The sequence below is a fragment of the Engystomops pustulosus genome, chromosome 6 (genome assembly GCF_040894005.1).
Source record: "Engystomops pustulosus chromosome 6, aEngPut4.maternal, whole genome shotgun sequence".
NCBI classification, from domain to species: Eukaryota; Metazoa; Chordata; class Amphibia; order Anura; family Leptodactylidae; genus Engystomops; species Engystomops pustulosus.
The window spans coordinates 51272148-51297573 of NC_092416.1; the positions used below are offsets into that span (position 1 = coordinate 51272148).

General features: G+C 42.0%; 1 protein-coding gene across 1 annotated transcript in view; it reads left to right on the plus strand.

Moving 5' to 3' along the window:
- Nucleotides 1–20516, plus strand: part of LOC140135057 (ATPase family AAA domain-containing protein 3-B) — a 38342-nt gene extending 17826 nt beyond the window's left edge. Inside the window, exons 10-16 of the mRNA XM_072156052.1 lie at nucleotides 763–888; nucleotides 2696–2820; nucleotides 3196–3247; nucleotides 5502–5572; nucleotides 6366–6533; nucleotides 9439–9547; nucleotides 19947–20516. Of these exons, the coding sequence (XP_072012153.1) occupies nucleotides 763–888; nucleotides 2696–2820; nucleotides 3196–3247; nucleotides 5502–5572; nucleotides 6366–6533; nucleotides 9439–9547; nucleotides 19947–20126 (831 nt within the window). The 3' untranslated portion in view covers nucleotides 20127–20516. The remainder of the gene's footprint in view (nucleotides 1–762; nucleotides 889–2695; nucleotides 2821–3195; nucleotides 3248–5501; nucleotides 5573–6365; nucleotides 6534–9438; nucleotides 9548–19946) is intronic.
- Nucleotides 20517–25426: the final 4910 nt, after the last annotated feature.

Genomic DNA, 25426 nt, shown 5'->3' on the forward strand with positions numbered 1-25426 from the left:
ACCGTATGATACCCTACTTTAGCTTCCTACTAGTTTTGTGCCTGGTACTAGCACAACTCTCTCTGGTGAGCCTTATTCTGACCACCTCTCCAAAATCTGCGTCTTTTTCTCCGCAAAATACTCTATCAGCGCTTTCTCTTCTCTCCTTGTCCGCCTTTCCTATGCACATTTCTTAGAGGAAATGTTAGATTTGGTTACATCCTTTGTTGTGAAGTGCACAGTACACAGTTTTTAACATGCTTAATACCTGACTGGGTCCGACTCAATAGAACCCTTACTCATTTATTATTCAAGTATTACAAACCTCACCAATGGGAAACCAATGTAATGTGTCCTACACAATGCTTCTTTAACTTGTGGGGTGATTTGACAACCAGTGTGCTCCTATAATTCTCTCTTCAAATTCCAGTGTCCTAACCATACAGATCATGTGCAATGCTATAACCTATAACCTCCATCCCAGAAGTAGCTAGTAATGAGCCGTTATTCTCTTGTGTCCCATCCTCTATTTAGTCATCCCCGATCATTGCTTGTACTCTGTAAGGTCATCCTAGTTTTATGTACTAAACTCATTAATTGGATGAGTGAGCCCCCCCTCCCCTTTAAGCCCGTCTATGGAAGCCCTGCCATAAAACAAAGTGGCGTTTATCTTTTGAAGTGGTCTGTGACTACTATCGATTGAACCATAAAGATAGGCAGCGGTCCTCTTTGTCATGTGCTACTTCTATGGGGTGTGGAATGATCTATTTCTCTGTGTTGCAGCCGAAACTGGAAGAACGAGTAAGAGATATCGCAATTGCTACGAGGAACACGAAACAGAACAAGGGTCTCTACAGAAATATTTTAATGTACGGTCCTCCAGGGACAGGCAAGACACTTTTTGCCAAGGTAAAGCGTTTATAGGCAGACGATTACATGTTACGCCGTGACACAATTGGATTAAAGTTGAACTGTGTATTAGACAGGCACAGAGGGGGAGATTTATCATAAGTCTCTTGGAGAAGAACTGCTCTAGTTGCCAATGGGAACCAATCAGAGCTCAGCTTTCATTTTCCCACAGATGTTTATAAAATGAAAGCTGAGCTGATTGGTTTCAATGGGCAACTAGACTAGTTTTACCTCAGAAACTTGATGATAAATCTCCCCCATAGACAGTAAATGAGTGCAAAATGCTGACTGTGCTGGACAGTTTCCATCACTCCCATAGTATTGAATGGAGCGGCAGGATTCATGCTCAGCCTGCTGCTCCATCAATTAGTAAGAACGGGAGCCCTGTATTGTGATGGGTTGAGATCTCTTCAGTCAGACCCTCACTGTCAATAAAACTTGATGCAACCCCTTTAATGTTGAGGCAAGATCTGAAGATGACTCTTTGTGTGGAAGAAGATTGGTGGCCCATCACATTCCTACTTGCACTAACTACCACATTAAAGCGAAGCTGAGAATCTGTGGCAACATGTTCTTAGATGGCGTTGTTGCTAAGCAACAAAGTCTGAGCAGTAGAGAGGAATCAAAATTAAAAAAAATAAAAAAATGTTGCATTGTTATATGGAGTTGCCCCTAAAAAGGTCAAACCTCCTGTATAACTCAATGTCCCCTGACTGTTGTCCAAACTAACGATAAGAACAGTCACTTTCTATATAATGGCGAGGTGCCATACACCAAGTTTTCAATATCGCTGCAGCACCGACACAGGCAGAAATGAAGCATTACATACTGTAATGTAGCCTGGTTAGAAGATAAAGTTCCTTAATGGACCATATATCCCCTCTAATAGGGATTTTGTACTATTTGTACAGAAATGACAGGCTATTTTATTATTGCTGCTAAACACAATCATATACGTTAGATTTTAGGGGAACTGGCTTAACTTGTGTAAGGGCGCATCCCATCTCACCCCAGGCCACACGTCTGAGCAGATGGATCTCATAATAACTTATGCTTTTGTTAATCTTTGAAAAAAAATCATGTATACTCTGCCTTGGTTACATATGGGCGAGATGGTAGAAAAGTATAGCCCAGCTTTTAGACTTCTATGGGATAGACTTTAATGTGTCCGTGTCGAGTCCAAATTGCTCTCTGATCTAGACTTGGACAGAAAATCATTCATGTAGAAAGTGGTTCAGAATTAACAGAAACATTGAGGTTTTCAAGTAACCAGATTATATAAGAATGTAGTGTAATTGTCTGCACAGCGAGGAGTTAATAAGGAGACGGGGCCCATGTGGTTTTCGGCTGTCTGCGCCTCCCTCGCACCGCTAATGCTTTGCCCTGATCATTTTACTGTGTTGTGTCTGTGTAATCCAGAAGCTGCCGCTATTGATTTGTGGGCTGACAATGCTGAGCCATGTTTAAACCCAATGTTGGTCGTCTCCCTAATTGAGAGATGGGCAATATTTATGTGACACGCACACACAGCACATTACTTGATGGGATTAATAGTCCACCCTCCCTTTTCCCAAAAGAAAGATATATGGCATCGCTCCCTTGTGAGCATTAGAGGATGTTTAACAAGATCATTGATGGAGGCAGCAATGAGAAATGAATGGCTTTCAAGATCAAAAACCTCACTCCACTGTCAGGGATGTACCGTGTGTTACTGGCCACGAGATGTCCATATAGTTTGGCCTCCCTGTGCTTGTTGGAGTTTTAATTAAAGTCTAATTGATTGATTTGTTTTCGTGTTTTTCCTCAGAAATTGGCCATGCATTCCGGCATGGATTATGCCATCATGACTGGTGGTGATGTCGCCCCCATGGGGCGGGATGGAGTTACTGCAATGCATAAAGTTTTTGACTGGGCAAACACCAGCAAGAGAGGGTGAGTAATGAGCAATTATCTAAGTAAAATAGAAATATTTGCTTGAAATTTCCATTAAAAACGGACTTGGGATAGGTTGTCTATATTGGGTCAATGGGTGTCTGTTTACTAATCCCTGCCACCCTCTGATCTGCTGATTAAAAGGTGATGTGGTCTAGTGGCCATGATGAACACATGTACAGCTACAGTACTTTTCATGACCACTGCACAATAAAATGATTTGTTACAAAGTGCTGAAACCAATTCGGTCAGTGAAAGTGAATGATCTTCTTGTCCTTGTTGTGTTACCAATGCACCCTCATACATCTTTTACATTAAAAAACGGATTCTTTTTCATTGGATTTATGTAATGGTATTTATTCTCTTATTATTCAGCCTCTTGTTGTTCGTGGATGAAGCCGACGCTTTCTTGCGGAAAAGGTCCACTGTAAGTAATCACTTTGCCATCTATGCTAACACTGCCCACACAAAGTGAAAGCCTCATATAAAGCTGCATGTTACAGATGTGTCCTTCCTTATCTATTCTATTGGCTTTGGATATAATGGTGCGAGTGATACTAGGGGACCAGCTTTTGCGATGGCTCTAAAGTCTCTTGGCGGTAGTGATATGGTTTGCAGCTAAGTTGTGTTGCGATAATATATTACTTTCGACTAGTGAGAGGTGGTGCCCGTAATTAAAAATGTGTAGAAAGATAATGGTAGACGCATTTTTATGTGGACCACAATATAGAATTTACAGGATGTGTTCCGGAAGGTACTCAAATCATAGAGCATGAGGCCCGCTTTTCTTTTGGTTACACTATTCACCTGTTTTGCCAGGTTGCACAAATGTAGACCGCCGTTTTAGTGCTGTTTTCCGAGAATACAGCATTGGTGGGCATCTGAGATTTCTCTGCAGCCATCACTTCACTATCACAAGATAATTCATGATGATGTCTATCTATATTTAACATAGGGATCACCATTTACACTTCTGCTCACCTACTTCAGATCCTTTGTTTTTTGTGTTAGTAGCAGCAGGACTGCATTAATATTACAAGATTGTAGCTCGACATGGAAGACTCTTTGTACTGTAGTGCTTGAGATCTCTTCAATGTTAACTGCTGTAGTATGCAAACGGAAGCCGCAACAGGAGTGAGGAAGAACATTCAGCATTACACTGAAGAGATCTCTCGCTTCAGTGCATCATAGTGTTCTACGTTCAGGTAAAATCCTGGAATATAGCTGCATTTTTTACTGTTATGTTACTACTAATGGTCCACACAAAGGTATGCTTACACATTTCTCCAGGCCTAATAAATAACTCTGTCTGCAGCTCTGAATGGGCAACACTTATGACAGATTCCCTATAAAACTATCCCATAGACATCAGTGAACAAGAGCAGTTGTCCTTATGTCAGATTCAAGCCAAACTTGTTTTATAAGGATAAGCATTATTGTCATATGATCCTACAGCCTCTACTATTGGGGGTATTCTTCTGATGAGTCTTCTACCTCACACTTTGGATGAGGCGGGCAGCTGTACTTGGTGTGTACACACAAGGCTAGTCCACCAGCTCTTGGGTATAACAAAGTCCTATACCTTAAAATATTTGCCACATATATGCACTGTGCTGAGCATCAGTTTATATTAGTGTAACCCCCTGTTCTCGTGATCAGTTGGGGTCCGCGAAGCCAGCCCTCCACCAATCCAGGTAGGATAGAAGACGTTTCTATTCCCTATGGTATGACCGGTCACAGTCCTGTCAGTAGGTGACTATGCTGTAGAAGACTCTGATGGTATTATTGCCCTGTCAGCAGTCCACGCACCGGAGTTGTAAGGTCTAATTAATTTGCTCTGGTAAGTACGCGGTGGCTTTGTGCCGGCAGCTGACCGCCTCTCCCTTAATTAAGTGACTCCACATGCAGATTTATATTTCTCCTTTTAAATCATTATTGGCAAAAGGACATCTTCAGGCGGTGTTCCCATCCTGTGCTCCTCCTCATCGGTTCAAGGACTTTAAAATCCTTTATTGGGCTTCAAAATTTGAAATTTTTTTTCTCTGACTACTTTCTTTTATCGCATTGGTACTCTTGTATTCTCTGTACTGTAGTCATGGTGTGTACAGATGACTGCGACAAACTGTGTTATTCCAGAAATAACTGCGCTCAAGGAGGGAATGGGGGTAAGGGCGCATCTACTCTCCTTATAGGGGTTGTCAGAGAAGTATAACGCCTATGGTTGGAATGTCCCTCTAACTATGGCGGCTGTAGTTTTGTTCTAGTAATCGGAGGGAATCCAGGGATTCTATGTAAAATATGAACCCCTGTGTCGCCCCTTAGCTTTTGTTTATAGGGGTTAATTTTGCACAGAGTGATCCTTTACCTATTTCATCTTTCCCTGTACTCCAAAAAAATCGCACATAAATGTTTAGAAATACCAGTTTTTGCTTCTTCTGATCTAATTTAGCTTATTCTGCCATCACCGCGCACCTACTGGGCAGTTGTAAGACTTAGGCCCCATGCAGACAAACGTATGGGGGCCCTTGCTACGGCCGCACAATTAGCAGCTGCATCACCCCTCCACACCCCCAAAGGCAGGATTCCACGTACTTTAACTCTAGCCGTTTTACAAGGCAGGTGTCACTGTTTAATAAAGACAGATGTGATTGGACCGCCGCCTCCTCTGTTTAATTTTACAGGAGAAAATCAGTGAAGATCTACGAGCGACACTAAATGCTTTTCTCTACAGGACTGGAGAGCAGAGTAACAAGTGAGTGACCACACGTTAAATAACTTGTATTTCTTCATTTAATGGGATGGTATCAGAAATTGACGATTGTTTATCTTTAAAATGATTATACCAAGTGTTATTGTCACCGATTCCAAGAATGAGGGTCCGTTCTCTCTAATAGAATGAAGTAGCAGGTCAAGCATAGGTCCTACCGCTCCATCCAATGCTATAGAAGTGTTGGATATTGTAGATCACTACGCCTCCGCTATCTACAATACGCTCATAGAGTGTGAAAGTTGCAGGGCTGTGGAGTCATGATAAAATGTACCGTTTCTGACTAAACAAATATATAAGTAATAAAAATTCTGCAGACAATAATAGTGGAGACCCCAGAGCAGATAATAATACTGGAGACCTCAGAGAAGACAACCATAATAATTGAGAATCTCTCAGAATAGACAATAATAATACTGGAGACCTCAGAGCAGACAAATATTGGAGACCCCCAAACATGATTCTACAGCACCACATGATGTATTTCTGATTGGAAGTTTAATTTGCAGGTTATTTTTAGTCAATTAACATGTGGAGGATGGGTGACCCTGTTTGACATTGCTAACTCTAAATGCTATCCTTGGTGTATATACCTCTTCCGTTACCGCACACATACATGGCCTGTAGAGAGAGATGGCATTACTAAAAGTTTGTAAGAGAAGATGGCTGCCATATTGGAGGGTTTATTTTTTTTAGCATCTCCTATATATGGGTTTGTTGCTGTGTTATGTGTGTTAGATGGTGTGATATAATAACCGATCCCTGTTTCTTTCTCCAGATTCATGTTGGTGCTGGCCAGTAACCAGCCAGAACAGTTTGACTGGGCCATCAATGATCGAATAGATGAGATTGTGAACTTTGCACTTCCAGGACTGGAGGAGAGAGAGCGCCTGGTCCGTCTTTACTTCGATAAATATGTCCTGCAGCCTGCGAGTGAAGGGAAGCAGTAAGTGTCCTAACAATATTTCATATAAAATTGGATATGAGACTCTACATTCAGACAGTATTGGAATCTCTAAGCATTACACAGACACAAAGTGCTCTTTAGATTTTACTCTCCTAAAGACTCTTGAATCCAAGTCTATAGATTTATAGATCCAGGCAACTTTTATTGTACTAATGAGCCTTAAGTGCTCTGGGGTACGTTACCAGAGCCCCTCCCTGATGCAGATGCACAGGCTGTTACACTGTGCAGGAACTGTGTGAGATAACATCACACAGGAGGGGAGAGTGCTGAGTGAGCAGAGGGGATACATGCTTCTGCACAGTGTAATAGCCTGTGAAGACAGAGCACAGAGGAGCTCTTGTAACACACACCCAGAGCCCACCTGACTAATTACAATCAAAGGAAGGAGGCCATGGATAACAAATATCAGTCACGTTGTCCGGATCTATGGGAAGTAAGCTTCCCTGGTTTATCATGATGGATTTTGATGGTAGATTTCCTTTTAATTTTTTTTCCTATATTTTTAATTATCACTGTCACAGTTTTTCACTGTTGCTTCTAGGTGTATTAATAGGCTGACACTTGCTAATACTGTATGGGGTTTCTATGCAGCAGTGGCCTCATTTACTTCATAGACCGGATTACAATAACACTATCGCATCCATTACTGACAGTAGATGCCTCCTATCTGGACAGGAATTGCCTAGTAAAACTCAAGGCCCCAAGTCTGTTGCTGCTTATGAGCATGAGGATACAGGATGCAGTAAAGCATTTTACTAAATTCTGCTAGCAGAGCTAGCAGGAGCTTAGACAAGATGGCCGCCCCCATAACCAAGTACAATTAATCAACAAAATAAAAAATAAATTGGAGGAAAGTGATAATTTAAAAAAAAAAGTGGTAATTGTAGACGTAAAAAAAAAAATTATGATTATAGCCATTTGTTCTGGATATAGGTGGCTAAACCTGTGACAACCAGTTGATCATCTTCTGAAGGTTTCCTTCATCTCTTTCAATACTATATTATATGTGTATTAGTAGCACTAATGTGATTGACCATTGATATTACAAATTCCCCTGCAATTTTCCTCTGAGGTTTGGAATGTTTGTATAACTAGGTTTTACCCCATTATACCAGCCCCCTCAGGTAGGGGCTGAAATGTCCCTTCTACAATTCCCTTTTGTGTGAAAGTTTACCCTCTGACCTTCAAAATTCTCCTCCAACGTCATGTGAATATGAGCCGAGAAGAGTTATCTTTTGCCTGAGATGAGTCAAGTTTAGATTCCTCGGGAAATGTCACTAAAACATTGTTTTTGTCATATTGAAGATAAAAATCTGGATCATAGAACAATAAACTTGATGCTATCTGAAAGAGAAGAGATACAGACAGCTAAAGATCCAATTCCTGTGCTATTTTTGTTATTTTTTTATTTACCTGCCTGTATCAATGGTTCTATAGATCACAGAACCACAAGGCTTATCTGATCTCATCTGAAAGATAAGATTCTTATCTTTAAAATGACACCATATTTCTAGGTACTCTGAAGATGGAGGTGTCTGAAATACACAAATAGTGTATTATGTTCTTAAAAATGGGTATTTTTTATTAGAATATACTCCCAAGAATACTGAAAAAATGTGCATATCAGGTAATACAGAGGACGCCAGCTAACACATGCTTGCCCGACCCTGGGTTTCGCCAACCTCTGCTTCTTCCGAGGCGTTTAAAAGCAAAACTAAAGCATGAGAAGCTAAAAGAAGAGCAGATCCTGCCAGGGGGTGCACACACCAGTATGTCAATGTGCTTGGTTTACAAACCTTCATCCTGGTGGTAGATGTTCTTTAAAGGGAACCTGTCACCAACAGACCCATTTTTAGCACTCCACAGGTCCCCACAGAGCATAGTACATACACTGCCAAAGTGTATAAAAAAAATAGGTTTTACAGAAAAAAAGATATGTTATATTGTACCTTTCATTAGCATCTGCTGTGTGACTAGGCAGTTGCCTTTTGGGAGGAGCTGGAAAGGAGCAGTCCCCCCCCCCCAGCCTTGGGAAACATGTGACCTTTTCAAATATATGAATAACTCCCCTCACTCGGGATTGGCTGTAGAGGAGCAGGGGGTGTCGCTAAGCCAAGTGATGGGTGTTTTCATATATTTGAAAAGGTCACATGGAGAAGCTGTTCCCCAAGGGTGGGGGTGAACTGCTGCTTTCCAGACCCTCCCAAAAGGCAACTGCCTAGTCACACAGCACATGGTATTGAAAGGTTCTATATAACATATCTTTTTTTCTGTAAAACCAATTTTTAATACGAAAACACTTTGGCAGTGTATGTACTATGCTCTGTGGGGACTGAGGGAGTGCTAAAAATGGGTCTCCTGGTGACAGGTTCCCTTTAAGTTGAGAGCATATAGATCTGTAAATGGCATAGTTGTATCTTCTAGAGTAGAAAGATTTGAGGTGTTCCCCTATCTCCCTAATAAAACAGCTCAGTCTGAGTGGACATCACCGACGCCAGTGACGTGTTTCCGCTGCGGAGAGTGCATTTATATTTATGTGCTCTGACACATTGTTTGCTTCATAGGGGCGCATTAGGCTAGTAAGTGTTTTTGGATCCATCGTATTCTGCGTAAATGTGTGCTCATGGCTGTTGTCAGTCCTCTTTTCTCCTGCTTCAATTTCTGCCCACGACTGTCTGAATGGTTCTGTGACGTCAGCGTGCGCTAAATGGAGTAAATGGCGAGCCGCGTCTCGTCTGACTCCTGCAATGTTTAGCTTCCACTATGCATTAGCCAAGTTTAGAAGCCATTGTCCTGCGCCACCTACCTTCTCCCATGCAGAGAAAAGTGCACCATTAGTTCATGTCTCCCAGCCGTTACAATCTGCTTTCATTATTTTGTTTAGGCGGCTGAAAATTGCTCAGTTTGACTACGGAAAGAAGTGCTCTGAGCTGGCGAAACTGACTGAAGGCATGTCTGGCCGAGAGATCTCCAAACTGGGTGTTGCCTGGCAGGTATGTTGTCATTTCTAAGTTTGTGGGCATATAATGGACATTTATAGTAAAAAATTTACAGTATAGATTTGGCCTTCTATAGTATAAAACTTTTTATAGTTTTATAACCCCTTAAAGGTCAATCTCATTTCAGCTTTGAGGATCTGGCTAGTCACTTTATGTGGTAATATCTTGAACACTTTTAACTTGCCATAGTGATTTTGAGATATGTCTTCTTTATGTTGGTGTTATTTTTTAGGAAGCAATCGTACAGCAATTTGATGCATGGCAGTGTGTTAGAGTAGTCAGCCTATGAATATGCATAGGCTGACACTTGCACAGTTAGGTCCTGCCCCAGGCAGGATCTAGCAGGCAGTTACAGCTGCAAACTTGGTACTTCGCCAAACCTCTGGGTTTGCTATGGAGACGATCAAGACCCTAAAACCTGGGACTGCATTTCCTGATGTTAAGTGTACCTTAATTTTGTAGAAATTTTTTTTTTTTTGTAGAATTCTGTAGTCGTGTGTGTACATGATGAGTAGCATGTTTTCTAGTGACGGTTTCTTTGTATTCTTTTTTTGTAAGTATTTTTGCAATCCTTACACTTGGTTCAAGAGCAACTGACTTTACATCTTCCAGAGGTCTGGATACACAGGTCCTGCCTGCTTATAATAATAATAATTCTTTATTTATATAGCACCTACAGATTACACAGTGCTGCACAAAGCATGACAAATTGGTCCCTGTCCCCCATGGGGCTCACAATCTAAACAACCTACAGAGAGAACATACAAACTCTTTGCTGATGTTTACCTGGTTGGGACTTGAATGTCTCCAGCGCTGCAAGGCAGAAGTGCTACCCACTCAGACTAATGGGCAGCACGGTGGCTGACTCTTGAAGGGACCCTGCCTGTTGCCTGGCATCATATAAACCAAACAAATGGCCTTGTTGTGAAGTGCACTGCATCACAAACCATAGAAAACTGCAAACAGTGTTACGTATTGACCCTGGAGATCTCTGTAAATATATGTGTTAGTATCAGCAGGACTGTGAAAAATGCAGGAAATCTCTTTGCTGTACGTAGCACAGCCCCCCTTTCCCCCTGAGAAAGAGCGTTACCAGTCGTCTGGGTGGATATTACAACAGAGGGGAGTAACTGGGGAGCAGTTTGCATGCAGGTATCTAAGAACACAGCAGGGTGAGGACAGCAGGGCTGTGAAATGTGTCTATATTCCAGGAATGGAGCTGGATTCTGAGCACTGGGCTGCCCGGGTGTGTGACATCTTTACACTGTTCTGTCACATAGCCCTCCTCACTGCTCTTAGTCGTTGTTGTAAGCTTTTGTTTGAATACCACAACATTTACTCAGAAGGGAGGTGCTGTGCTGGGCTCAGTGAGGAGATCTCACACACCAATGCGCCATTGTGTTCTAAGTCAAGATGCAATCCTGGAATATAAATTCCTTTATCAAAACGCACAGCGTTATGTGTTACATAAATCTACAGGGATGCTACCTAACATTGTCTACAGCTTAGTATGGTCAAAACTACTGGAAAACTCTTTTTAAGTTGTCCATCGCCATTTCAGTGCATGCATTTCGAATTCGTTGTTGAGAATGAAATTGTGTTTTTCTACCTCATACCTATTAAGGAATCACTTAGTAAAATGTACCATTGTTATGTCTTTGAAGAATGTATCCCATTCTTTCCTACCTTTACAATGTGTACCCAATGAGTAATGTTTACGGCGGTGGCGAGTGCTTGTCCATTCCTCTCGTTGGCGAGGCGGTACAAAGGGCCTGTGTATGTCGCTCTAATTAGAATCTATTTGCTGTTGGATCCCAGCTTTTCCCATTATTTCTGCATGTTTTCATGTTCCTTGTAGGAAAATGCAGAACTAAATAATGGTATTAAAGAGGGAGAGGGAGCGCAAAACGGTGCCGCGACGCCCGATTGAGCTCAGGCAGCTGAGCCTGTGTGACAAATTGTAGAAAATGACTGCAGAGCAGTGTTTCAAGACCATTATCTCCGCTGGGTGGATAACCATTTGCATTAGCGAGGGCCAGGGAGCAGGAGGCCTCAGTGCTACTGCATTGAACGAAAGCGTTTACATTGACTCTCCCCGCAGGCTGTCTTGCTTTTTGTCAGGATTTGCTTCATTGTAAGAAGCTGATTTTTTTATTTTTTTTATTTCTAGTATTGGCTGCAGCAGAGCCTGGTTCATGGGTGCAGCTTCAGCAGACCGTATGGCTATCCTTTTTATTCATTGGTAGAGTTATAAATGATACGAGCACTTTAAGTTGCTTGCTCATCATCCTTTATAACACACACACATTGGGGGAGATTTATCAAAAGTCTCTTGGAGCCGATCTGTACCAATCAGAGCTCAGCTTTCATTCTCCCACAGTCATTTATAAAATTAAAGCTGAGCTCTGATTGGTTTCCATGGGCAACTAGAACCGTTTTACCTCAGAAACTTGATGATAAATCTCCCCCCTTATCTATTATTTTCCTCATTGGTTCCTATTTGTTCCTATTTGTTTTTTATCTATCACAAGTAGATGTTATTACATGTCCATAATGTGATGCAGCCTTTCCTTAAAGGGAACCTGTCATCATGTGTTCACAGAAATCTCCATTCTGTGTCTCCTTTGTTTTTTTTTGTTTGTTTTTTTATGTAAAAGACCATAGCACAGAACTAGCTAAAATCGCCATACCAGGGGACTCACTAAGTCAAGAGGTGCATGTTTTATCTTCTCCAACTTCACCCTCTGCTCCCTCATTTCCTCCTCCCTCAGGAATGGCACACGTTGGCTATGTGTGACTTGTTGAAGAGAGATCAGCTCCCTCATTCCCCACTCCCTCACGCTGTAGGTGCAGTTGTGGAGGAGACTTATAAATATGCCATACTCGGCGCTGAGGAAGACACAGATTTGCATACATGGTGGTAAAAACATTGGGGAAATGTGAACGTTTATAGGCATTGTTTTCTATTGTCAGATGGTAGCAGCTAAGCTATCTGCGTTTGCCCAGGACCACCCGGTAGACAGCCTAATTAGTAGTATTTCCAGTGGGGAACATTAGCTCTGACTGGAGGAGGAGGAGGGAGGAGGAAATGAGGGAGCAGAGGGTGAAGTTGGAGAAGATAAAACATGCACCTCTTGACTTAGTGAGTCCCCTGGTATGGCGATTTTAGCTAGTTCTGTGCAGGAATAAGGTACCAAACTGTTAGGACATTCTTCTATGACAGGGGGAAGGGAACAACACCCAGTTGTCAGTTTATTCTTAAAATCTTGCAATCTATGTGTGTGCACACAGTTGCTCTATGCAAAAAAGCACTCTGTTTTGATTATCGATGCAGTCGATATTCCAATTTATCCCAAATGTGCAGTCACACAAGTCACCCCCCCCCCCCCATGTCTTTTTAGGACCCATGATTGTGCGATAATGTCTTCCCCAAACATATCAGAGCATACAAATGTCTCTCTATCTTGTAGCCGAAGCATCACACCTCATGGAATAAGGGGGAAACCTAAAACCCTGGAAATCCATCTTGACCTATTACAGGCACTCTGCGTTCCCTCAGGTTGTGTTTTATAGGTGAAGTTGGATATAGATCTTTTTTGAGGCAACGTTTCTATGAAGTGGTAATAGACGTTGGTTTCTAGATTCAAGAGCATAAAAGGTTCAGGGTGCCAAACCCACAGGTAACAGATTACACCAATTTGTATCACGTTGTAGAATTTACACAAGTCGGAGAGAGAACATGGATGTGTTCTGCGTTATAAATGGATGCCATTACACTTGTGCCACTAAATGCTGCATTATTTAGCAGCTCTTGGAGAATGGAGGAACACATGGTCAGCTGCGTTTCCAGCAGCGAGAGGAATCTGTCCTGATAAACGCATGAACTCTGTCACTGTAACCTCCAGCCCGCCCCCCACCCCTCCAGTCTCCGCTGAGAGGGTAACCTTGTTAAAGGGTATCTTGCTTTCCAGCTTGGCTCAAGACTTGCTTTGTCAGCCAAGTCTGCGGAAATGGGTTAACGTGTCCGCAGGGGGAGATAAAAAGTATGAATATGAATGAGGCGGGATGCTGGTTTTTAGTACGCCAGCAGCTCTCAGCAGGGACAGCCGCTCGCTCTCTCCCTCTCTTCCTCCGTCATCTTTCCTCATTCCTCTTCCTATCCCCCCCTTCACCTCCCCTGACAGGCAGGGACCCCGCAGCTTGGCTATTTTTAGAAAGTCATTCAGAAAAGCAGCCAAGCGCAAAGCATCGCAGTATTCGGCGGCGAGATGCAGGGTTTGGTGATGACTTGTGAGGGGTGAACACTTTTATAGGTATTAAGCGCAGGCGTTAATGCAGCCAGACACTGCAGCACCTCCAATAAATGGAAGCATTAACCCTATTATTGCCAACAGGATTGGGGGGATTGGGATGTTCTAATCCATACCATCACCCCCAGCCCCCCCCATCCCCTGTATTCAGTAGACCTTGCCCTGTCTTTGCTGACACGGTAAATTTCAAGGGCATAGCTCAGCGTAGATAAGAGTAACCTTGACAAGCCTTCATACGTAATAGACACACATGAATAGTATAGTGTCATTGACGATTGTCTTACATCCCTTCTCCTCTAAACGGTCTCCTGGGAGGAGGGGGTTACATTGTCATTGGTTGTTAACATTCTCAAACCTCAAATGTCTTGACGTCATTTATTTGACGCCTTCGCTGTTATGTATGTCGTCCATGGCATAGTAGCCGAGTTTTTTTTCCGCAATCATCCAAGGATAGAAGGGGCTATTTCATTACTAAACAAATTTTTCTATCTTTCTGAGGGTCAATGAAGGCGAATCCGTATTTGTATCAGTGGATATTGTACATGTTTACAATCAATTTGGCTGCAGTAATACTGTGTAGATGCCATAAAAAATTGAATGTTTACGTGATACACGGATCTTTACGATCTGCAAAAAAAAAATTACTCCAGTGACTGCAGGTGATGTGTTCACTTCACTATAGTAGCCAAACTTATTCCTGTCCATCAGCTAATGTTTTTTCCGGAACTTCATGAGAATAAAGCGCAGCGTTATAATGGCCGCCAGCTGTTTTTCGGATGCTGTTGGATTTCATATAAAAACATGCAATTATGTCTATATAATAGACGCCTTCCAGCGCTGTTTGTTGTCATTTTGTGAATGTTTAATGGCAATTAATTTTTAAAAGCACGATTAATAATTGAGATCCAAAACACTGTTTATGTTGTATGTAGAGGGGAAGACTTCTGGCGAGCTGTGGCTTATTAGGATTTTCTTCAGAGGTGCAGATATTGACAATTATTTGGTGTATTTGAGATTTTATGTAAGCAGAGGCCCTTTTATCAACTCACAAACGATCGCCCTTTATGTCATAGGCGTGAGATGTTTGCTAACGCGCCAATGACGATAGAAAAGATTTCCAGAGTCGGGTCACATATGAGGCCATGGAAATTAGTCTGTGTGTTATCCATTGAATCATCGGATGGCACACGGACAGGTATTAACATCCGTGTGCATGAGGCAAGTAAGTGGCTGTGTTCGTTTCTAAATTAGTCCATCCGGTTTATGCAAAGATGACAAATAACTAGCTGCCTCCATTACACTACAGACACCATCCATCAGACCTGTAAGAATAATCTAATACACACCAGTTAGTAGTTGGTGTTCGGCCTCTGCTGGATTTATATACTTTTAGTTTGGGAATTTCTTCAGTATCTGTATTAGGACTTGATGGCTGCCACATTGGTACTTTCCACCTACGTTTGATTGCAAGAGTTAACCAGGCGTCGGACTCGGCGGTGTGTGCCGGTAACCTCTGGATGCGCCGTACTCCACCCTGTGTTAGGTCGTCTTGTGTTCCTTGAATGCATCTCCTCGTTCCTATGACCTTCAGCTGGAGATGAGAGGAGGGAGAACTCTCCCTTTCCAGTTAATCTACATTACACAGCCGCTGCTCTGGAAAATCCCTCAAGAAAGCAGTTTTAAGGGGAGGATGGGCCTTTCACCTGCCAGCTGCCGAAGTCAAACTGCTTACAGTGAATTGCTGTCGAATGTGAATACTCCAACTTCCCCGGCATTCATGAATAGAAATGGGGCTTCATTAGCTTGAGCATTTGTTCACTGTTTTTATTGCCTGCCAAGCTCATCTTTCTGCCATTAACCCCTTTATGGCTTTGGGTCTTGCATCCCATCTTGACTTCAAATGCACAGTTGAGGAACTCACAGCCACCCATAACCCTCTATACCTAGGCTATACTTGGTTAGGGTAATGAGTTTTTTTTTTATTGATGTTTGTTACTTTGTCAACCTTTGTGTCACTTTAGGTAATTTACTGCAAACATTTTAAGTGCAACTCTACAATTATATGTGTCCTAAGTGTCCAGATCTGGATATTTTTTAATAAAGTATAGTATTAGGGAGTTTTAACCATTACATTTGCAGACAGCGTTGGAAATATGGGTAATCATTTATATGTGCATTTAATGCTGGTATATAAATACATTTTTCAAAGGGGTGTGTCCTTACACAGCTGTGCTCTTGACTCACTGTAAATAGCCACTCCCCTCTGCTTTGGTTTACTTCTGCTGGTTGATTCCCTTTATCTCAGGTTAGTTCTGACTTGAAACAATGGTGCTTGAAACCAATTTCTAAATTAGAAATGTGTTCAGTAGCTGTCCCTTCTTTTATCCCAGATTGTGGCTGCTCTTAAGCCATATTCGCATGCAACAAAATGCAAACCTGTATTCAGACTGTAAGTCGTTTTGAGGAGGCTGTCAGCGATGGTTGTCAGCGAGGATTGACTACTACACATTTCCACTGACCATGGATCTTGGTTTTTAATTTAACATTATCACACTATATTAATGACCATGTAAGTAACTGCAGGTCCTTGGCTAAAAAAATATCCCAATCGCCGACTGTGGTGCTGTAGCCAATAGCAACTCCATGTAGCATTTACCTTACCTGATCCTTCCTGATGTCTTCTCTGCAGCCGTAGGGATGGGAGGGGGGAAGATGTGACACACATCACACAGAAACACTGCACTGGATACAAACACCTATTTTCAGCTTGGGAAGACTTGTCACTTCATTTCTATATCATTCGTGACCCGAAGCTTGAACGCACAGAGTGAGCAGGAGCCCTCCTCCTGCACCATTGTCATGAGGAGAAGTGAGGAGAGACACTATGATAATGGGAGATGTATTTAGGAAAAAATATCACGTGGAGAGTAGAAGTGTCAGCAAGCCTGGCAGGGAATTGCTGCATGTTGATGTGACATGTTTGTTATTTTCTGGATTGGCTGTATGTATGATGAAATGCATTGGAACATCAGAAGACAGCGGCTCTAATGAAGTCATAGGGGTGTCCACGTGGAAATGTAGCATTAAAGCAGACCTGTCGCCTCCACTGACTTATCCGTTTTCACCAAATACTCGTCTTACCCATAAAATGCTACTTTTTCTTTTTTTATATGGATGATATTTTTTTTAAGGGGCGTTTGTTTGTTTTGTTTGTTTTTTTTGGGGGGGGGGGGGTTTGTGACCACTAAACTGCTAGCATGCCTTTATGCAACTAGGGTTTCGGTTCTAAAACTTGTATAAAGGGTTAACCAGTTATCTGCTATCCGCAACATAGGGGATAACTTGTTGGTGGGAACCCCATGGATGACAATAACAAGAGGGGGAAGGGTCGTTTCTTTTTTTTTTTTTTTTTTTTTACCCCCAAATGAATAAAGCTGCTGGTCACACAATCGCAGTACTGGGCTGCTTCCTTAGACATCTGAATGTATTCCCCATCTGCCTTTTTCTTAATTTAGGATACAACAAAATCTGTTGTCCCAGCCGAACCTCCACTAATCGGCTGGGACCTTCAATGACTTGTTGTGACCGTAATGTGCCTTTAATTCCCTACCACCAGTCACTGGGATCTGGAGATAAAGGGGAATATAGGTAGTAGGGTTCTTCCGTTTTTAGATTCACTTCAGAAAACGGCATATATGCAGCCGGGAAACGTACCTACACATACCCGATGTCGAGGGGATGCACAATGCGGTGAGCTCTACCGACCTCTACTTCCCTTGTTTTGGACGGGAATAAAGTGGGCTTACAAACAACCTGACAGGTTTACTTTAAGGTGGTCATAACCCATCTTCGTGTCATAGATGGACAAGTCGGCTCCTTTTGCCTATGTGTGAATTATGTATGGGATTATAACGGTATATTGGTATACAAAAAACTTATCTACAATAAATGACACCGGCAACCCATTGGAGTGGAAAATGTATTGGCCACAGCCTTTATTTACTACCTTGCCATATACTTTGATTTATGTAATGGAAAGAAATTTTTACAAAGGCCATAACAAGAAAAACAAAAACCAAAGAAGTAATACCAGAAATGAGGGGAGGAAGGGCAGTCTGATGTCCAGGGTTTCTAGCTTCACAGAAAGTGTCACTATTTAAAAAACCCTTGGGCATGACTTGCCCACTACCCGCCTATAATCCCATCACCAAGGATCAGAAGAGAGTCCCCAGTAACCTGTTTCCAAGTGGGCAGACGTACGCCTGGTGTGACAAACTTGGCGGGAAAACTTCTTCCCGTTAAATTACCTCAGGAGGCTTCTAAATAGACGCCTTTAATCCCATGCGGAACCCACCTAAAGGTCCGTGTTCCAAACATTCTAATAGTGTACTGTACTGCAACCAATGTAGATGTCATCATGACCATCAGTATTTATGTCATAATTAGGGTTATTTGTGATTTAGAAATCTGACAAAGCTTAGTCACATACCGTACTTTAATATCTCAAACAATGGGAACATTTCTCTGTTGTAGGACTCAATTTGTAGGACTGCTTATATTTGTTGGTGAAGTTGTCAAAAAGGTCAGTGCTCTCCAGTCTTTCTGTCTGCGGAGGGCAGGTCGGTTCTGTCACACTTGTGTCTCCATATTTCACATCGGTGTATGTCCTAGAATGATGCATCATAGACGGGACCGGCAGCAGGCCCTGAATCCTCTAGTGACACAGTCATTTACATGATGGAGTGAGGGGAAATTTGTACAAATGGTTTCTCTTGGTTACACTGACTGTTATTTCAGTAAATGTGCTGCAGTTAGATACAGATTAAAGGGCCATATGTCTCACATCAGAGCCATCACATCCCTGGTATCAAAGGGTTTGTGGTTTGGATGACTTCTTTCTGTCCCCGAATTATAATCTATTAATGAGCTTTATGCTGCTTAGACACCCTATGATCTGTCTTGTATGCATAATAAACTATCTCCTGTGGGACCTGCACCTCAAGAACGGGGATCTGATGCCGCCTTCTCGCTGCCAGGATGGATGTAGAATTTGCTGCTCCTGCGCAGACTCTCCGTTCAGATCTATGGGAACAGAGAAAATGGTGGCGTCTATACATGGCTGCCTAGAATAATAATCTTTAAATAGCGCCATCAAATTCCGTAGCACTTTACAGATTATGGGGAACATATACAACTAAAATCAGATATTAGAGTAAAAACATAAAACACTGGGAATGAGGGATGAAGTGGTGACACGAGGCATATGGGCTTGTATAATGGTCCAGTCATTCTTTTTAAGGGAATTTTAAAAAAGAAATAAAAATAAATATTATCAGCCACCATCTTATATACAAAGGAGTTTTACTGCTTGGAAATGTACAATGTATGCATCTTTGCAGGTAAAACTCAGGCCTCTTTATTTAAACAAAAACTTTTGCTTGCTGTCCATAGCAACCAGTACTACTGTTACAAGGGAATGCACATTTATAGGATATTCTGAAACGTTACATTTGCTCCCATTTCCTCGGCTCCTTTGGGCGCCTCTAGGAACTTGTGCTCTGCAGAGCGCACTTACTTAGTGGTGCCTTTTGGCTGAGAAGCCAGAGCTACTGGGACGTTGAGTAGCCTTTTGCTCCCGCTGCCTGGAGGGGCTCCATGCCTCAGTAGCCTCTGACAGAAATTAGCATATTGGTTAGATAAACTGTAATCCATCTTTAGCTAATTCTAGATAAACTAGGGTTTTGAATAACTTGGAACCTACCATCAGATCTACCTTAATCCATAGCTTTTCTTTAAAATCTATCTGTGCCTTCCCCAGCTGCCCCTCATATTGTGCCCCTCCCTCTCACCACCACCTCCATATTGTAGCCCCCTGCATATCCTCTGCAAATCCAAGCATGAACAGGAACCACTCTATTATCTGTGGTTGATGCACCTACTTTTATATTATGTTTGTACAGGGTGTTGCCTTCGTTAATAATAAACCTCTGCTCGGGCAACAGATGTTGCATTCCTTCCCGATGGGCTTGTCAGAGTTCCCTGTACTTCTCTAACTTTCAATATATTTTTTTTTCATATTTCAGGCCGCCGCTTATGCCTCAGAGGATGGTATCCTGACAGAAGCCATGATTGATGCCCGTGTAGCTGACGCTATCCGGCAGCACCAACAGAAGATGGAATGGCTGAAGGCTGAGGGTAAGGAAGAAGGAAAGAAGCCTGGAAAAAACCCTCTTCTTCCTCATCTAGAGGGGACACCTGTATGAAAGCCCTGGAAGGACTAGGTGACCACTCAACTGCCTCCGACTTGTGACAAGCGAGATTAGCAGATAACTGACCATGGCCAGGTCAGCTGTGCACCTTCTCGAAATCCAAGAGAACAGAGGGGTGCAATACCTACCTCCGGGGGTCTTACAAGAAGCAGAAGCCACAGCTCTTCCATTCAGGAAAGCACCACGTCATCTTCACCATTCATTCCCTAATGAACTTGTGTCTTATTTTTTATATTTGTTTTAGGGGTTTCCATTATAATTCATGGCTTCTAGAAACCAATGACATTCATTTTAAACCTGAATGAAGCCTCTGCCCAGAATGTAGAGAATTATGTTGTTAAAGAACGTCCAAATAGATATATATATATAAAGATGGTGAACTCATCCAGACTAAGCTTCTCTCTGTATGTGTGTTGTGTACTGTGCTGGTCATGCTTTCTATTTAAAGGTGGGTTACGCTTTTTTCATCCCATGTTGTACTTCCATTTCCCCTAAAAACAAACACTTCTTTGCGTGGGTGCGTTCTCACTTTGCATTTACACTGTACGTTTGCACTTACAGTTAACACAATGAAAACCTAATGGTAACATACTGTATCTGGTAAAAATGTTTGTTAACATAATGTTTACAGTGCACATCTGAAATGCATTAACAAATGCAATGTGTGAACCTTAGGTCTTCAGTTATTTGCATTAGTAAATGTGAGCCAAAACCAGGTGTGGCTGATAGGTAAGAAATAGTCCTCAGCACAATCCAATTTGAGTGGTCACAATTCAACCACTAGCGGGGCAATATTAGTAACTGACTCGGACTCCGGCCATACAACTCCTCTCGTTAGGGCACAGGCGGTGCTCTGCTGGTATGATGAACAGTCCATTCAATCTCCAAAAGGTAAGAAAAAGTAAGCGGCACTCACCAATAGCTGTGTATTGTCTTTATTTCGGGTGCATAGTACACGGGGGAGCGGGGCCTGGCGACGAGTCGTTTCGCGCCTACTGGCGCATCATCAAGCCAATGAATCCAGGTGTGGTGGAACAAACCGATGCAAGTCACCCACTGTATGGACTTCTGTTCTGTGTGTTCAACTACACCTGGTTTTAGCCCACAATATGATGCAAATAACTGTAGACCTTAGGCTGCGCTCACACATGCCGTTTCCGTCACATTTTATAACCCAACAGACGGGCTTGGTCTGATTACGTACAAGTTTTCACTGAAATGCATGCGACTGTGAACAAGCAGGATGTAAACAATGCAAAACACCTGGTGCCCGTTCCCAATCGAATGCGATTCGGAGGAAAAGCATATGCAATAGGGCCAAGCCCCTCTTTGTTGCATTTCAGTTGAAATGCAGTGTGTGAACTTGCCCTGAGCTGCCGTGGTCTGAAAGGAAGGTCACAACGCTGTTAGGGTGATGCCACACGTTGAATGTAGGAGGTGCTGAATGTAGGAGGTGCTCTGGAAGGGTTCTTGTATACGCCATATACAACTCACTCTGTATACAACGTAGGAGGCGCTCTGCTGTTGAATCCGTTTAAACTTTTTTTTTCATTGCAGCAGTGTATAAACGAACCATAAGCCTTTATCAAACTCGCTGCACAGAACAAAAAGCGGAGAGGAATGGCAGGTCTCAGCGCTTGTCCTATTGCACTGCTGTGCTTGTGTATGGCGCAGTACACTGCCGCAATAGTTTCATTGGTTTAATAGCAGAGCGCCTGGATCTAGTTTCAGTCCATTAGCATCAATATTTCACAAACATCTACCAGAAGTATGTATCCTCTACCATAACCCCATATGGCAAGTGTTTGTTTTGGCCGTCTAGAAAGGTTAGGGATGAATTATACCGACTGTTCCTCACGTAAGCCATGTTTTTCTTATTTTTATTTTTTTCTTCTTCTTCTGAGGGACTTTTTTTGATTGACGCATTCTCTAAAATATTCTTATGCATGTTCATAACATTATGATGGACTACACGTCATAGCTGAGCATCATTCGTAGACGTTTCATGTCGTCTTTTTATGTGTTACCTGACCATCTTCTCATTGGAAAAACTTGCTCTTGACCAAATATGACAACTATTAAGATGGTGGTCATGTTCTATACATAGCCTAAAAGAGCGGCTCCTCACTCATTACTTGCAGGGGAATCATATATGTCCTTTTCTCTTTTGTTTCTGAAATAAGTATATCCTGAGACACTGTGTATATCTGCAAGATGCAGTATGAAGATTATTAATGTGAGGGGATATTCCTTTCTCTAGGGGTTGATCGCTCTGCAGATGTTTCCATGAATAGGACACTTATTGCTTTGTGTCCATGATGCAGATGGAACATCTGCTGCTGAGGCATGACAAATCTGTCCATCAATTTGCTTAGTTTCTCACAATTATTTGTTTAATGCTATTTTCATGTTTTTTGTCTTTTCTGTGAATTTGTAGTTTTCTAAAGCATAGACATAAAAAGGTTTCATATAAAACAGGATTCTCTGCAACAGATATACATTCAAATACCATAGGAGAGCCAGGGGGATAAACTGAAGCTCATGGACCCCAATGCAGAATCTAAAAAAAATGACCTCAAATAAATGACCATTTTCAGCCAATTTATACTCCGAAACCCTATAATTATATGGACAACTCTTTGATTTCATAAAATGTGTAATGTGGTTTAGCGGGGTAAAAGCTGTAGGCAAAGTCAGTTTAAACCAGTCCTTTAGAGTGCATTTTAGCTGGTCTTATGAAAACCAACTCCAAAAACCTACATTATTTGGATCATTGTTTTTCAATCTATGGTAGAGACACACTTTTTTTTCTTTTTAGGGGGTTCAGGAGTGGAATCACTGATGAACCGTGGTGAGTGGATGCACATAGATTATCTCTAAATCTGACATTTCCTTTAGAGGAGTCTCTAGATGACAATGTGAGCCGAGATTGTCACAATGATTCTCAGGAATCAACTGTGATTGCTGGGGATACTGGCAGCAAGGGTCCAATCACCCTGTGGTGCCACCTCGAGGGAAATGAAGCGTTACACTCATTTAAGATATGAAGTGACCTTTCTAGAATCTTCTTTTTTTTTATATTAAAAATTGTCCGATTTACCTAAAAAAAAATTTTTTTAAGAAAAGCTTTTCTCCAAAGTGCTAAGTCACTTTTCGAGTTGGGGAAGAGTTACCTCAGAAGCCCCCGTATTCAGTTATATAGTACATGGTAACATGATGGGAGATACAGGTAGTTCATTAAACCATGAAAAAAAAATTGCAATTCCTGGTGCAATTATATTCCCTTTTAAGCCATCTCCGGGCCAAGTGGGAATGAAGCGGGCTGTGCTGGGCAGCTAGCTACAACCTGTGCCAAAAACTAGCGCAGGCTATAGTTTAATACTATGCCAGGCAGGACCTGGCATCAGGGGTGGCATAAGACTGCCATGGGCCCTGGGATGTATGAGTATTATAGCTCCTACATGTCTGGAATTCACTTCCAACGTATGGTGCTAGAATCAAGCTTCTTGGAAGATGTCTCTTCTGCCTTCTTTGAATCTGTGGTTCCATGACCTTTGGAGAGCCTTTAAATGTCCTGTAATGGCTCTTTTGTACATGAGAGCATGAAGGGATGTATGAGAATTTCATGGGTGAAGGTCCTTCTCAGTATAATATTTAGTGGGTTGCCATGGCCCCCTAGAAAGCTTGAGCCCCGGGTTACTGCTATACCACAACAGCTGTCGGATATATCAGGAGACCGGCAACTCGATATATATATATATATATATATACGGTGAAGTGGGTGGGGTGGGGTTTACATCATACACCATAACAGTCCTGATGGGATCTGAAAGATAAATTCTTATCTTTAAAATGACACCAGAAACATAGTTCTGTGTTCTAATAAATTACAGAGCGAGCCTAACATTTAGTCATCTGAAGTTCTGTTCCCTGTTCAGCCTAATAGTTATTTGTAGGTATACAGGCAAGTTTTAGCATAAAAGGCAAAATTCTAGAAAGGGTATGCATAGCAGGGTGCTTGTAGTTTAGTAGTGTTATAGCTACTCCTGACCTGATCTCACATCTTACTACTGTCCTGAGGCCTGAAAATATGGACAATGCAGTTGTGTGTATGTGACGTAATGGATTGTTCGAAGAAAGGCCTTTTATTTCAATATCTATTTCTAGAACACATTGCCACCTCTTTCTGTTACCACAGGCAGTGTCACTCAGCTTTTCTAGAGTCCCAGAGGACAGATGCACGCAAATGAAGCAATAGTAAAAGGGGAGACCGCACGGTGACGACCCCCTTTAAGCGCCTATATCAGATTCAATTTGGTTTTCAAAATAAGATCAAAACCAGAATAACAGGATAAGACAACAAAATAATCAATTTTCTGAATATATTAAGAATCAGATGTCACTTTCCATGTATGTATTTTCAGTAGTGATTTCCGTAACTTGTGCCTATATGCATACCGGAATTTCTCAGCCCATTGCAGGGAACTCACGACTGTAATCCCCATCCCCCACACACACTCCCCAAATACTCATCCACATTCAGACAGCGCTGCCAAATGAAGACAAATCTCTTTATTAACACCAGTATCGGCCCTGGATTCCTGGCCTTCAAGACACATTCCTCATCTAACCCCTATACAAGTCTTTTTGGCATCTTATTTCATGCCCCAGTGGCTAGTGAGCGGCAGATCAAGTTGGCCAGGGTGACAACTAAATGAATCCGGCTCTTATTTTCGGAAAAAGGCTTTAAGTTTACATTTTTTTTTAGTGGTGTATATCGCTGTGGAGAGCATTAGCGTATATGTATATGGATGTAATTATATGCATCCCGTTTCTTCTCGTCCCTGAGGAGCCATGTAGTCTTGAGGTTACCCATGTTAATTTTTTTTGTTATTTCAATGATCTGTGTAAAAATCCCGAGTGGCTCTGGACTTGTGTGGCATTTTTTTGATGTTTATAGCCAGTACTGTACTTCCATACATCTAATAAGAAAAAAAAATAATAGCATAGTCCCAAATATAGTGATGAATATCTTTGCTGTATAGAGGAACATGGATATTATAGTGCATTATGTCCCCATACAGGTGTGCACATGAATCTAGACCTTAATATGACAAATCCATTTTGGGATTGATATTTTTGATGAATGTCAATTGGAAGCTATGAAAGGGACTAAGGCTAGAGCAAAGGCACTTAGGTCTTATTCACACAAACGTAATGGGGACCGATATGCGGCCGTATATTTGTCCCCATTGACGTCTATGGCCCCCGGTCATCGTGCATGGTGGGCATGT